This window comes from Acanthochromis polyacanthus, chromosome 15, assembly GCF_021347895.1.
Source record: "Acanthochromis polyacanthus isolate Apoly-LR-REF ecotype Palm Island chromosome 15, KAUST_Apoly_ChrSc, whole genome shotgun sequence".
NCBI lineage: Eukaryota > Metazoa > Chordata > Actinopteri > Pomacentridae > Acanthochromis > Acanthochromis polyacanthus.
In genome coordinates this window covers 12,981,439-12,997,437 of record NC_067127.1, presented here as the reverse complement: position 1 = coordinate 12,997,437, position 15,999 = coordinate 12,981,439, and the positions used below count along the sequence as shown (strand labels likewise).

At 38.7% G+C, this 15,999-nt stretch overlaps 2 protein-coding genes across 2 annotated transcripts in view; one reads left to right on the top strand and one right to left on the bottom strand.

Annotated features, from left to right (window-relative positions):
* prim2 (DNA primase subunit 2) overlaps nt 1-5,610 on the bottom strand; it is a 29,198-nt gene extending 23,588 nt beyond the window's left edge. Inside the window, exons 1-6 of the mRNA XM_022202703.2 lie at nt 5,515-5,610; nt 3,977-4,126; nt 3,729-3,841; nt 1,201-1,295; nt 986-1,106; nt 30-125 (exon numbers count right to left, since the gene is read on the bottom strand). Of these exons, the coding sequence (XP_022058395.2) occupies nt 30-125; nt 986-1,106; nt 1,201-1,295; nt 3,729-3,841; nt 3,977-4,121 (570 nt within the window). The 5' untranslated portion in view covers nt 4,122-4,126; nt 5,515-5,610. The remainder of the gene's footprint in view (nt 1-29; nt 126-985; nt 1,107-1,200; nt 1,296-3,728; nt 3,842-3,976; nt 4,127-5,514) is intronic.
* A 1,303-nt stretch (nt 5,611-6,913) lies between these two features.
* On the top strand, nt 6,914-14,191 carry rab23 (RAB23, member RAS oncogene family). The gene is made up of 7 exons (XM_022202702.2): nt 6,914-7,315; nt 9,495-9,728; nt 10,180-10,265; nt 10,520-10,676; nt 10,788-10,870; nt 10,963-11,055; nt 11,150-14,191. The coding sequence occupies exons 2-7, from the start codon at nt 9,574-9,576 to the stop codon at nt 11,281-11,283; spliced, it is 708 nt and encodes a 235-aa protein (XP_022058394.1). The 5' UTR covers nt 6,914-7,315; nt 9,495-9,573; the 3' UTR covers nt 11,284-14,191.
* Nucleotides 14,192-15,999: the final 1,808 nt, after the last annotated feature.

Genomic DNA, 15,999 nt, shown 5'->3' with positions numbered 1-15,999 from the left:
TTCTGATCAGTCTCAACGATGGAACTCACTTTGTAGAAGTCCTGATCCTCCACAGTGATTCCACTGACGGCGTAACTGGAGTTGACAAGTTTATCCTGCAGAGCCTTCTTCTCCTCGACGCTAATCTGAAAAGTTATTGATGAGTTTCAGTGACGAGCTGCGAAAGCCGAACTGTGTCAATGGTAATAAATTGAGGGTTGCTGCTCATGAAAACCAAACACCATTTATCAAATGACAGCACTGTCCTTGTTTTGGCTTGACACATGATGTGCTGATTAATTTAGAATGAGCTTTGTAAATGTTTTGATGCATGATTATTTTCTATATATTAAAAATGATTCTATGAAAACCTGCTGATCTTTATTTATAATCACTATAATACTATGTGCTACCAAATACATTTTTTACAAAAAAAATTAAGGGGCAATTTTTTTAAATTAGCATTCAAGGGGATCCTTAATATTCATGGGTCCTGTCAGAGTGGTTAAACAGCTCCACCTAGTGAAAACACAACTGAACACCACTTGGGTGAAAATGGTGAGAGTGTAAGCCCTGTGGTTGAATTGAGAAAGAAATGCATAATATTATTCACTAAAATACCTGATGGTAAGGTGCCAGTTTCACTTTTTTCTTTCTTGTACTTTTTTATGTTTTTCTTAACTAATATCCAGTAATACAGTGTTATATCCCTGTGAGACAGGGGTTTCTGTATCAGCACCTCTATCAAACAAATTTGTGAATTATTCAACAAGGCAGTGTTCGCATCAGTCAAGGAAATGTTTTTAAAGTCCATTTAAAACAACAGGAGTCAAACCAAAGTGCTGTCAAATTACAACCCATGAGACATAAACAAGATAAATTAAGACACATCTAAATAAAAATACAGCGAAGAAAAATAAAAGATACAATACAACAAAAAATGATGTCAGTGTCAAATGTCTATAAATGAATCTATAAGCCTTTAAAAATGCTTTCAAAAACTTACTGCGTCATATTGCAGATTATTCTTGTGAAGAAATTCAAGCTTCTGTTTCGAAGACAGGGAACTGAAGCGGTAACGGAAAAGATCAACTTCCTGTTGAATAAACCAGCGCCTCAGATCTTCCCTTTAACATACAAATGGAAATAAACATTTATCAGCGACACTGAGACAACTAATAATATTTATCCATTGTTTTTAAATGGAAACCACAGACTTACGTTTGACAGTAGGCGAGTCTGAGAATGAAGTGGGAGATGTGGTCCTTTCTTCGCTTCTCAATTTCACTTGGTCCACTCTGAGATTTTCTGTCGTCCTGAATGGGTTAAAGATCATGCAGTATTGTTAATAGCATATTCATTTCCATCACTTATTTCTTGAGTCTGTAACTCTTGTTGTCAAGTTAAATATAGTTTTACTGTCTGAAGATTTTCTGATTTTAAAGGTGACATTTGAGACTGTGTACATAAGAAGACAGTATCACCTGCTGTTTATTTTAACTACAGTCATGGTTATAATATATATATATATATATATATATATATATATATATATATACACACACACACATACAGTGCCTTGTGAAAGTATTCGGCCCCCTTGAACTTTTCAACCTTTCGCCACATTTCAGGCTTCAAACATAAAGATATAAAATTCAAATTTTTTGTCAAGAATCAACAAGAAGTGGGACACAATCGTGAAGTGGAACGAAATTTATTGGATATTTTATACTTTTTTAACAAATAAAAACCTGAAAAGTGGGGTGTGCAATATTATTCGGCCCCCTTGCATTAATACTTTGTAGCGCCACCTTTTGCTGCAATTACAGCTGCAAGTCGCTTGGGGTATGTCTCTATCAGTTTTGCACATCAAGAGACTGAAATTCTTGCTCATTCTTCCTTGCAAAACAGCTCGAGCTCAGTGAGGTTGGATGGAGAGCGTTTGTGAACAGCAGTCTTCAGCTCTGCCCACAGATTCTCGATTGGATTCAGGTCTGGACTTTGACTTGGCCATTCTAACACCTGGATACGTTTATTTGTGAACCATTCCATTGTAGATTTGGCTTTATGTTTTGGATCATTGTCCTGTTGGAAGATAAATCTCCGTCCCAGTCTCAGGTCTTTTGCAGACTCCAACAGGTTTTTTTCTAGAATGGTCCTGTATTTGGCTCCATTCATCTTCCCATCAATTTTAACCATCTTCCCTGTCCCTGCTGAAGAAAAGCAGGCCCAAACCATGAGGCTGCCACCACCATGTTTGACAGTGGGGATGGTGTGTTCAGGGTGATGAGCTGTGTTGCTTTAACGCCAAACATATCGTTTTGCATTGTGGCCAAAAAGTTCGATTTTGGTTTCATCTGACCAGAGCACCTTCTTCCACATGTTTGGTGTGTCTCCCAGGTGGCTTGTGGCAAACTTTAAACGAGACTTTTTATGGATATCTTTGAGAAATGGCTTTCTTCTTGCCACTCTTCCATAAAGGCCAGATTTGTGCAGTGTACGACTGATTGTTGTCCTATGGACAGACTCTCCCACCTCAGCTGTAGATCTCTGCAGTTCATCCAGAGTGATCATGGGCCTCTTGGCTGCATCTCTGATCAGTCTTCTCCTTGTTCGAGGTGAAAGTTTAGAGGGACGGCCGGGTCTTGGTAGATTTGCAGTGGTCTGATACTCCTTCCATTTCAATATGATTGCTTGCACAGTGCTCCTTGAGATGTTTAAAGCTTGGGAAATCTTTTTGTATCCAAATCCGGCTTTAAACTTCTCCACAACAGTATCTCGGACCTGCCTGGTGTGTTCCTTGGTCTTCATGATGCTCTCTGCACTTTAAACAGAACCCTGAGACTATCACAGAGCAGGTGCATTTATACGGAGACTTGATTACACACAGGTGGACTCTATTTATCATCATCAGTCATTTAGGACAACATTGGATCATTCAGAGATCCTCACTGAACTTCTGGAGTGAGTTTGCTGCACTGAAAGTAAAGGGGCCGAATAATTCATTTAGATTCTCATCATTTAATTTCAATTCTGTATCTGTGATGTACTCGTTTGTGCTTTGATACCACAGTAAAAAGTAGGTTTTGTCATTTTTATGTATTTCTATTTTGACTGTGAGTCACTTGCATGATTCTAAAGAGATCTGAAGGTTTCAAAATGCTAACAAATCAGTCAACTAACTTGTTTTGTAACATCCAGCAATATCATTGCCCAATAGAATCTTTTTTTCTCCTGCAAATTAATGCTAAATAATGCTATCTTGATTATTGTTTCATGTTTACAAGACTATAAAAAATACATTTAAAAATGATAACTGTACACAGAAAATGAAGACAGTGGTTTCTCCCACTCTGCATCCTTGGTGCTATTAATGTCTCTGACCTTCTAGTCATGCTATCATACAAAGATTTTTTTTTTTAATTTTACAGCCTCATGTTTTACGGTCGTAAAACCAAATGGTGCAGATCAAGCTATGCCATAGTGCCAGTGACAAGCTGCTTTTAGTTTTTTAGGGAAACATAGCCGAGTCATTTTAAGGCGACTCCTAGCACAGAGGAGTGTAGCATGATGTTACATGATGGCTTGTTCCCAAACCCCACATAATACCTGTGAAAGCCCCCTTTTGGGAAATAGCTATAGAGAAATCCCCTTGCTACGAAACAAAAGTTGCATTCATGGCATTCAATAAATGTAGCACTGCTAAGTGTTAAAACTGTTTTCATTTTTGTAACACTGAGCATACTCACAGCATCTGCTCTGTAAGGAAAGTTCAGGTTTTTAAACTCTTGGTCCAGTTTCTTTTTGTACTGCTCTGACAGTTTCACATAGCTCACTCCCAAATTCTCAACGGTCTTCAACACTGCAGGGGCATGAAAAGAAAAGCTTTATAAATAACAAGTCCTTCACAGCATGTTAAATATCCATTTCACAACAACAGGAGAACACAATGGTTACAGCAAATTTCATATTGAGTGGCGTGAGACCACAGTCTTACATTTGAGTCTTTCCACAGCAAATGTCTCAAATTCAGAGAGAGCGATGTTTTCAAGAGGCGGCTGCCCATAGAACTGCAGACACTGGCCATAGAGCTCTGTCTGAGAGTTAGGGAGAAGCTTCTTTTGTCTGCTGACAAACTGCATGGTGCCTAAGGGTAAAAACAAATCCAAGATATTTCATGTACCATTTCATGTTCAATGTTCAATTCTAACTACAAGTTTTAATTACAGTATATTCATTCAGTACAGTAAGGTATGGATAACATTAATTAAAAAACATCACAAGGAAAAGTTAGTACAACAATAAAAACATTCACTAGAGCATTTGTGTTGAAAAACAGAGTGAATCAACTAAAGCCACAGTAGCTGAAAATAAAATGGAATGAAAATAAAAGTCTGTGAGCCAAGGTTTAGACTGTGTTACATCTTATTCCAGGTTTTCAGGAGTAGAACAGTGAGAAAAATTGAAGCTCAGTAAAAACAGTCAGCATATACAAAGCAATGTAATTATTTGAATGTGTATGGTACAGACCCACATTAAAAGACAGAAGCAATAAGGTAAAAAAACAAACAAACAAACCCTGGAATGGGCCTAAAAAATATAAAGCCCAGTGTCTATCTGGCCTTACAGAGACGGAGGGGCACCCACTCTTCGCATATAACTCACATTAACAAGCATTTTGAGAATGCAGACAGTGAGATACAGACCAGTGACATCTTCAATACAATACACAACACAACTCTTCTACAGTGCACCAAGCTTTACCAGGCTTTTGGGAAATACAACACAATGAAAACTGAAATGTTTATGGAATCAGCACCTGTACAACGATTAGGACCGCATTAACCTTGTTTGGTCTGACAACACATAGGATGCTGTGCCTGTTTTTATTTTTATTTTTTTAAGTATATTAAAATACTTCCCAGCTTCTGTTGCTAGATATGTACCATTCAAACTGTGCAAAAGTGGCACGATGTGCAACTTAATTCGGGACATGAGGAGCAAATATAACACCACAAGTCAAGCTATACCCCCTAGCATTTTACCACAGAAGCAAGAGAAAGGAAAAATGCATTAGCAGCAAGTATTTTCACTCGTCAAAACAGGGCTGTATCTGCTGTAACTTGCCTAGACAGCTGCCTTGACTTAACTTACCCTGCAGACAGGCAACTGAACTGACCTAAGCTAGCTAGGATTTGTTATGTTTTCTGGGTCCAGCAGCCCTGATAAAACTAGTGTTGTCGAACTAAAACAAGCTTTGAAACCGAGGAAGACTTCAGTGTAGTCCATTAGAGACAGACAGTTTCGTTAAAGTTAACAATACCGCATCCACAAGTAACACTACAAATCACAAGCAGAACCATGTTAGCAGCCTCTACATTGATAAAGACGTTAGCTAGCGCGTAGCAGTTAAGCGTGGAAACTAAGGTAAAGGCGGTCGAGCTCAACAGCAAACTTAGTACTTTAAGACAAGAGCTACTTGAACAACATTTAAAACTATAAAAAACTATGTTTAAAACTATGTTGTTACATTACCGCTGAGTCGATGGAGATCCCGCCAAACAAAGTAGACTGTTCAACAAACGCGGGTAAATGATGACGAATTGTCCAACTCAGGAAGAGGAACTGCTGTGATGTGGGGTGCGCTCGTTAAGTTGTTCCGCCCGTCCCGTCCACTTTCATATTAACATTGGCCTCAATGAAAACATAAGCAAAAACTGCAAATTTCAGATGAAAATTTCAACTAGTCTTGTACGTATAGTTGTTTGATGCACAATACAATATGGCCACAATTTGTGTCGTTTTAACGATTGTTTTTTTTTAGCCGCCCACCATAGTGGACAAGAAACTTTCGGGAGCACCTGGACAACATACCAAGGGCACTCAGGACATGTGGTTTACCCATAGACTGAAAGACCGATTTGTGGCACTGGCAGCTAGCAGTGACACTTTTTGTGGTACAGCCGCGGTGCCACGGTTAATGCCACTGTTTGGGCGAGATGCCACTGCCGCAGCAGCATTTCCAGTGGCCTCTGGAGATGCCAACAGAGGTGCCACAGTTAATGTCACTGTTTAGGCCCTAAACAGTGACATTAACCGTGGCACCTCACAGCGGCATTAACCGTGGTATCCCCTAAACTTTAGGGCAGGGGTCGGCAAGTAGATGTGGCTTCGGGCCAAAATGTTTGTAAACAATCATATACAAGAATACAAGACTATCTTTTAATATTGCCATGCATTTCTCTGTGAAATGCTTGCTTTAGGCTTGAAATCATGTGTAACTGCACTGATTTATAGCAATTTAATACATTTCTCCATAATATCTGTCTTTTGTGACATAATTGGAAATATGTAAATTAAATTATACATTTATTGCTGATGGCATAGGTAAAGGGGGCGTTGCACTGTGTTACATTATAATGAGAAATGTGACCCCTACATGAAGGGGGCAGAAAATTAAAAACACCTCTGAGTATAGGCTAATGCATTACATACAGTGTAACAAAATCATATTATCATAATTAAAAACGCAGCTTACTATTTAATTAACACCTTTATGACAGTCCCAATAACAACAAAACATTACAAGTACAATAAAAGTAGATTTTAAGATCTAACATTTGCACTGGTTTGTTTTGGACTATGTAGGTCTGTAGAGGCGTTTTGAATCTTGGTCTAACTAACTTGATCATGAATATTCACAACTCATTATTTTCTGCTTGGTATGGTTTATACAGTCGGCCACTGTGACAAAATCGACTTAAAACACATATGATAGGTATAAATAAAACATTATTATGAGGAAGAAGTAGTTAGAGATGTAATGATGTGACAGGGGCTTCGTTATTTCCAGTCGTGACTTTAGAACTACAAATGATCCCAGAACTCCCCCGTTGACTCTCTTGCATTGTGCACTCTTTGGCTCTGCTGCTTAGCAACAAACATTAGCGAGCTAGCCAGCTGCCTGTTAGCTGCTCTCATGCGCAGCGTCGTTAGCCCGAACGTAGGCTCGTCGATAGACAGCAATGCATTTCCACTCCGTAAATGGCAAAGATTTTCCTCGGTTGACGACGTTAAGTAAACTCCACCTGTCGTTTTGAAGCGCAAAAACGTTGCCTCAGTCTGTGCTCTCATTAAGACAGAACTGACCAGCGGACGGGGCAGAAGGTTCTTTTCTCTGGGAAAAGTAGCTAACCTTAGCACGGTAACCTTAGCACCGGAGTCACTAGCGTCTCCTCTTGCCACGGAGAAGAACAGAGGGAGGCTGTAGATATGTGATTGTGGGTTAGCTTGCTACATAGCTCATCTACTGTCTGCGAATGAGCTCATTTTACAGGTAAGAAACTGCCCACTTCTTTCTGTTTGCTAGTTGTTGTATTTTTTCCCCTTCTTGACCAGCACCGTTTGCTTCAGTCAGACTACACTAGCAGCTGCTCAGCACTTAAAGACCCTCCTGTCAGCTATTCAACAGGTCGTATCTTGACAGAGGCAAACGAGGTCTGATTTGGGTTGAGGAAAGAAGAATGAAAAGTTGACTTAAAACTTAACCCCTCGCAGTCTTTGAAAATACTACATATAGTGATAATAAACCCTGACAGAGTGAACTAGCTTGGTTATATGTCATGGAATTGTAATGTTTTTATTCTGCCTCTGCCCTAAATGTTGCCTTGAACCGTGCCCCGCCTTGAGGCCTGGACAAAGTAACGGTGAGCCGGTGAAGATGACTCACTTTTCTAGCAGGGGAGGTGAATTATCTTCTACACACTTTAGATAATTCAAATCAACCAGGTTATGTGTATTATGATGCGCCCTGGCACCATATTTCAGATGCTCTCTAATGTCTGCAGAATATGTTCCCTCAGTATGAATGAGATCATCTAATTCTATGTGGAAAAATATGGTATCATGAATGTAGATCACGATGTAGTCAAGGAAAATAGCATGTTAACGGTGTAATTGGTGGTTATTATGTGGAGCTGTCATTGTCAGTTGTCCTGTTTTAGAATTTTTGATTTATTACATGCATTATTAGATTATCCAAGGCTTTGCTTAGAAAAAGTGAGGTATAGAACGTGATTACAAGGTTAAACAGCAAATAATAATGATAATAATTATTATTACGTTATATATTGTGAAGAGCTTTTTATTTGATATTCAGTTTTTAGTCCCCATTTTCCAAAATCATGTTGTTCTGTGGTCTGTACTGTAAGTCGTAATTCAATGAAGTGAACTTAGTCAGCTTGAGGACCCTTCACTTTGACTCAGTTGCTGTGATTCTGAAAACCGATATAAGCTACAAGTCTACAAATTATTGCACTGAGACATGAGAAAACTGTAAATGTACAACTTGGCTTGCAAATCCAAGTGAGGAAAAAAAGAAGACGGCCCTGAGTCTTCATTTGTTAGGTCAACTAATGCAATACCTAAAATGATATTCAAGTTCAAAATACATATGTCATTGTAATAAGTTAAAAATTCACATCAAAAGAAGAGCAAGCTGTTTTATTTTAAGCCATGTGTTGCCTGGATGTTGTAATAACTGATGCATCATGCTGCTCAATTATAGTTGATGAATAATATCTTCGACTGCCTTCCATATTGTGACTCAAATTCAGACAGGCTGTTGGACACCACAGCCACGCAGTAAGTTGTCAGTATCCACTGAGAACAGCTTTCCCACAATATGTTGTTTAGCGTTTCACTCGGCCACTGCACTCATATAGCTGTGGAAGGCTCAGTTGCTATGTGGAGTCTCCTGCTTCCAGCACTAATGGAAGAATAAACATGCTGCACTATTGCTCCAGTCAGGTTGCCTGTAAAATTTGCATCAGTTAGTTCAATGTGCATACATAATGGTTTATAAAATAATCACAGCCATTGTGTAAGAGAAATCATTTATGAGAGTGTAATGAACTTTGTGTTGGAGCCTGTAGCTCTGGAGCTAATTTAATTTCAAATTTGACAAGCTTGAAAAGTTGCAGTGGTTTATTTTGGAGTTTTGCTTTAGGTTCTGCTAATTTAAGATTTTTTTTTCAACAATTTTGACATACAAAACAAAGCACTTGGGGGGGCGGAAGAAAAACATTTGTTGTAGCTCTAGTAATATGGGTACCTGCGCTGCTATGTCATGTAATTTATTTTGTTTGGTATTTGTACCAGGGAAAACTACATTGGGCTGCCTAAAAAGAGACCAGATGTAACCGCTAATGTGTTATTAATGTAAAGATTAGATCTTTTCTTCTTAAGTTATCGACTCTTGTTGAAAATTCAAGTAGATAGAAAGCTGATTCTGAATTAGACTGAACCATCCTTTGTAAAATAACCACCATTCAAGAACAAACTTGACACTGAACATACTTGTCAGATAGCTCTCGTTGTCGTGGGGGCTTCACATTAGAACAGATCACAGCGTGTAAATTTGAGTTTGGGTTGCACTGATGTTACTTCTGTTGGATGTGATTTGCATATAGTATGTAAACGTGTCACAGTTTGTTTTATTTATCTTACGTTTTCAGTTGGTGTATGTCTCCGTGTCACATCACTGAAACTACCCAGTCAGAGTGGAACTGAGGAAACCAGCCAGACATCGCCACCATGTTGGAGGAGGATATGGAAGTTGCCATCAAAGTGGTGGTGGTTGGAAATGGAGCTGTTGGCAAGTCCAGTATGATCCAACGTTACTGCAAGGGCATTTTCACTAAGGACTACAAAAAGACTATTGGAGTGGACTTTCTGGAACGACAGATACTGTAAGCAACTTGTTTTGTAGAGCTTCTGGCATGTCAGGTACAAGCTATATTTAAAGTCACTGCAGGGCTCTGGTCAGATTAGCGATACGTTGTTTAGATGTTGTCAGTGCCTTTTTATTTATGATGAGGATATTCTCTGTTGTTGTAACAAATGTAAAAGATAGCAATTACATTAAATATGTATGACTCATGGAGGAACACAAGCCCTATTTACAAGTGTGCTGAGTTGTTAACAGCTTTAAAAAACATGAAATTAAACATTCTAAAAGAAATATTGGAGAAGATCAGGTAGGTGACTTTGAAGCAAAATGTCTTTAATGTTCTAGAGAGTCCATATTTTGGCAAACGTACACGAATTTTACAGAGAGGCTAGTGTGGCATGCTGGGCAGGGTATTCTGACTGTAGAGGAATTATGGAATAATCTCCCTTGTTACCTTCTCATTATTTTAGAGTAAACGATGAAGAAGTGCGGCTAATGCTGTGGGACACTGCTGGCCAGGAGGAGTTTGATGCCATTACTAAGGCCTACTACCGGGGTAAGATGCGACCACCACAACAAATTCAACACAGCTGCTTTGGATCACTGACTTCTCTGACTGCTCAAGTGCAGTTGGTACTGGCCACAGATTTCATGGTTATCTGGCAGCATGGCTTGTTGACTTGGTGCTTTTAAAATCTCCAGGATAATGAATTATGCATCATATTTATATCCGAATCGATTAAGTGATTTTTTTTAAAAGAGTGAACAGCTTGACAACATGAACTGTTGGTGTGTGTGTTTGCATTTCAGGAGCCCAGGCATGTGTGCTCGTCTTCTCTACCACGGACAGGGAGTCGTTTCAGGCTATTGACAGCTGGAGGGAGAAAGTGGAAGCAGAAGTTGGGGATATTCCCACGGTTCTGGTGCAAAACAAAATTGACCTTCTGGAAGAGACTGTTATTAAAAAGTAAGCCATTGATTCTCTGGAACAGTGAACCGCTGAATATAAAATGTAGTCTCAGCATTATCACTTACCGTATATTCAAGTGAATGTGTATTTTCTTCATTTGCATTGCAGTGAGGAGGCAGAAGCTTTGGCTAAAAGGCTTAAGCTGAGATTTTATCGGGCTTCAGTGAAAGAGGACCTCAACGTCAATGAAGGTCGGTTACTGAAAATGTCACCAACCGGTGTAATGTGAGTAATATATCATCATCTATCTATCGTAACATTTCTGCTGGTTCTCTGCTTTTAGTGTTTAAGTACTTAGCTGAGAAGTATCTTCAACGACTCAAACAGCAAACAGCAGAGGAGACAGAGGTGGTTCACACAACAAGCAATAAAATAGGTAAATGATCTTTCATCACATCACTTTCTATGCTACGTTTTAAGACTTTGTCTTCATTAGGGCAACATTACTCAAAAATGTTGTTTTTCCATAGGTGTTTTTAATACCACAAGTAGTAATGTCCACAACCAGAGCTCCAGCAACGGCAGAGAAGTCATCACTTTGCGACCTAACAAGCAGAGGACCAAGAAGAATAAAAATCCTTTTGGAAGTTGCATCCTACTCTAGAATGACTGACTGTTATTTCATAGATCGGTCATAGTTGTATTCTTTGGAGGTAGCCACAGTTAGAGACCAAAGTCCACACAGACTGGGAAATACTAGACTATACTACGTTAATAGCCTGATGTTTAATCTGTATCCTGAGTTGTTTCCCCACATTGGTGGTTGTATTTCCTTTGATTCAGCCTTGGTTCTTCATCTTTGATCTGCGCACAAAGCCTGTCAACCTTTGTACACACTTGGGTTTTCCTTGTGGTTGCCTTAAGAACCAGCAACAGCTGCAGCTCCAGTATATTGTGTCATTTAATAAACTGTTGCTGTGCCGTTCAAAACAAGCCTGTTCAGAATGGTGATGGTGATAACATAGATAGTAGGACAGCTGATTGTTACGAAACAATGGCAAATTTACACGACCACTTGTATCTAGTGCAATTGTACCGTAGATTCAACATTAATTAGTCGGTTGCATAAACTTACAAAATGAAATTTCTCCAGGAGAATCCATGTTATGACGTGGCCATTTTTGCAACCTGCCACTGTGCATTGATCAATTGATGCATTGATTCCATTGACGAGTTGCCCACAATCAGCTGTCCCATACTGTTTCTCTTCTTTTGTTTCTCGCGGACCGCTTGTCCAAACGTCTTCACACTGCAGATTCTTGGGTCCTCAGCAATACACCCGCCAAGTGTGAGGTAGATTGGATAAACAGTTGTCGAGAAACGCAAAGAACAAACATTTACAGAGGCGCCTTCATTTATTAGTGAGATGATGCCCCAAACAGGATATGTTATGGCTGTAAGTGGATTTCCCCCTAATTACGGAGGATTTTTGTAATACAACTTGAACCTTTCATCAAAATATCTAAAAGCAAAGGTTGCACTCTTACTCTGTGGAAGAAAAAAAAAAAAAGCTCCTGTACACGATTTTTTAAAGTCACTCATTCCTGTGTTTGACATTTCAACTGTGCAATATGTTTGCATGTATTATAAAAGATATACAGATTATTTTGTACCATATTTTTCTAACTGTCAACAGAATATGGTTCAAACTATACTGTTTATCCCTATCGAATCCAGAGTTTAATGCGCAAGTATTTTTGTACGAAGCACAACAGTGTTGAATGATATCTCGTGCCAAATTTCCTCTTTCCGAGCTGTGCTTAAATATTAACACTGCAGTGATTTGGATGTAACATGAAATTGATAGAATGTGCTCCTGTGTATAACCAAATATCAATAACCACTGGCACAAATAGCCCTTTGTATGTCTGCTTGCACTGCATTAATTTACGGATTTAGTAACCAGATTGTTTTTGATGTAAAAAACGAGTTAAATAATGAGACTCTTCCCTATGAGAGTCATGTATTCAGGTTTCAGTCAGTTATAAAACTTTGATTTTGATTGCAATTGTTTACATTTTCCATATTTAACCAATATTTTTTGTTTACTTTGGTACAAATAGGAGCTCATTAGTCAGCTTCAGAGTTAAGTTTCCCTACTCACAGTACACATTCAGATTCCATAATATTTCTAACATTTCATACACTAAACATGGTACAAGATTCTTTTAGGCTTGGCTTATGTAGTTTCTTATTAATTTCTACGGTGTAAATATTATTGAGCTGCTTTTTGATTGAAAAAAGCGGAAGAGTTGAGACACACAGTTGGAAAGCATAGTTGTGTCTGTGCCTGTGGTATAGAGTCGAGGACAGAATGTAAACTAATGCTCTCTGAAGGGGTTACAAGCAGAACTGGATATTTTTGCATTCGACGTGCTTGTGTGTGCCTGAATATGCAAGAAAATGAAGTTTCTTCTCACGACTACATCAGGGCGCTCCCTAAAAGATTCCCCAAACGAATGCTCAGTCTTGGATACAGCTACCTGTAAACTCAATGTTACATGCCTTGCTTGCCTCAAGCCTTTTTTAATTTTTTCCAAACTCATTACCTGGAGAACACTGGTTTACCAAGCACAAGGAAATGATGTGATGTAGAGAAGTCTTACATTAAATCTGCAGTCAGAAATTATTAGCATTTCCTTACTAGTAGTCGAATTTGTAAGTATTTTACATGGAATTAGAATACATAGGGCGTCTGGGAATACATGTGCATGCATGTTTTTTGTCTTTCTAAAAACATTTGTAACTGATCTCAGATCTGAGTTCAGATGGGACTGAATTCATTCATTTTAATCACTCAAGTCTGTTTTGAAAATTCCTAAAGGTGCTTAAAAATGTGTTCAAACAGTTAAACCATCGGTACTAAGATTGTGTCGCATCTCAAGCTTTCTTATTTGGTTGCATGTAAGCTGCGCTGTTTTCAGGAAAAAAAAGAGAAAGTGGTATAACTTTTATGCATGCAAGCCTTTCTTTCCACATCAGTGAATGTTCGACCATGGTTGCAATGCCTTGTCTATGTTTACATTCTCCCTCTTTGACCACCAGTGAGCATTTTAGTCCCTGCTCTGGCTGTTTGTTTCAAATTTGCCTGCACAGTAAATCTGTAAATAATTATTTCTCAACTTTCTCTTATTTGTAACATTGTGTTTACCTTGTCTTTTGGCAGTTTGACGGAATGAATTTAGCGCACTTTATCATTGAGATGGCATATAATCTTAAAGAATCGTAAGTTAAAACTAACCATACTTAAGTGCTGTCACTCAGGTGTAAATAAAAAAAAAAGTGTCTTACTTTTCATCTGCTTTTTTTTTTTTTAACATGACTTCATAAATCAGTTTCACACATTTAGATGGACAAACCAACACATGAATGCTTAGAGTTTGACAAAACCCGCAGTCATTGCAGTTTGAAGTCTGAAGTGTGCCACACAACTGCTCACCTGATGTTGTGTTTGGAGGTAATGTTTGATGGCAATCTGACATTAAGAAATAAAACTTTACTTTTTTCTTGGGCATCCATTGTGTGATTTCGTACACCGATATTTTCTGCCAGTGCAATACTTCAAAGTTTACATTGAACCATTTTGCTCAGGTGCAGTTAACAAAACCAATGGCAACTAAAGATAATTTCAGCAGTGTAAACAGTGCTGCTCAAAGACGGTGTTGCCTCCCTTAATTTTTCAAGTTAATAGTTAACCAAGATGGGATACAGAGTTCAGTTTTTTGCTCATGGAAATGGAAGTTTTATAATACAAGTTGCCCTTGTGGCAAGACTGCAAAGGCTCTGGAATTCCTGAACTGATCAAAACTCAGATAAGCTGTCCCTCTCTCCAGCACTGACCAACACCCATCTCTATAGGAGGATTGAGACATTTGTATTTCTGTAGGTTTTCATTCACAGAAGGATGGAACTCCTGTGAACATTTAAACCCCTGGAATAACTTCTTCTTTTTAAAAGACAGTGACTTTCAATTATATGCTATGGATGTTTGTTTAATGAACTTTCATGCTAAAATCCCTTTTCAGCTTTAGGAGACCCTCAGCCAGAGACGTCTCTGCATTCCACAGATCAGATAACAAGTCGTAAAACTTTATGGCTGAAGGCTGGAGTCACCCTCTCCCTCTCTTTGACTGAAACAAAGAGACTGGAACTGAACTTAAACAAAAACACTTGCCAAATTAATATTTCTATATGCATTTGGTTTTTCCAGATTTACCACAGTTACTCACAGTGTTTCATCTATGTCATATTTGAAGATCATATTTGCATGTCTGATAGAAGTCGATTTATTAATTTGTGATGTTAATCATTTCTTCCCCAGGATACTATGATTTTGGAATGAATTCCAGTATTAACCTCTGAATTTCCTCTCCATTTAGGTTGAATGATGACCATTGTATTTACCTGTTACCAAATCTCTGACTTGTTGTTATATTTTCACTGTGATACATATTTTTAATGTCATAAACATAAACATATAGTTATGAATGAAATGATTCACATCATATGAACATATGTATAAATCTACACATTTCACTTTCACACAACTGAATATGGTGGGATAGACAGATCGTGTTTTGCGCGTTTAATATCATATTTTAATCCATTCTGGATTCCTCTTTCTTCTCTACTTTGTGAGAACAAAGAGATTCCAAATTCCACCAGACTCGCGCCTAAAAGTTCTCTCTCTCCGCCCAGGTCCTCCCCTTAGCTGGACCCACAGATAAAGTCAGCCGTAGCCCACATCATCTCTTCTCTCTTGCTTACTCTCTCTTACGACCCTCTCTCTTACCCCTCTCTTCCTGAGAGGCCAACCAAAGTCTCTCTCATTATTTTCTTACCTAAAGCGCGTTTTTTCTATCTTTGAAATTCCCTCACCATCTAAGTTTGTTAACTATTTATCTCTTAATATTTTTGTAACTTAAGGAGACATTTTGCTCAATTTTAAACCCACGTTATTCGTTTTAATCTGAAGAACCGATTCAGAACCAGCATTTATTTTTCTTAATTTTGACAATTTTTCATCAACACCCATTTTTCTTGGCTAAAGCCTGAGAACCATCATTTTTAAGCACTCAGCTGAGAACTCCGGAGATCTGCTGGATCAGGTCTTTGCATAGAACCGATCAACCCGCGGCAGGACATCTAGGCCACCACAACGACGACGCACCGCTCCGAACCCGCAGGTCCAGACCGTGTGCTGCGAATCTGAAGGCCTCGCAAGTCCCAGCCCCATGACGGTTCACTTCAATAACTCCAGCTGAGTTTGCTCTGATTCCATTCTATGGGTGATGTACTAACAGCTTGGTCAGTTAATTAA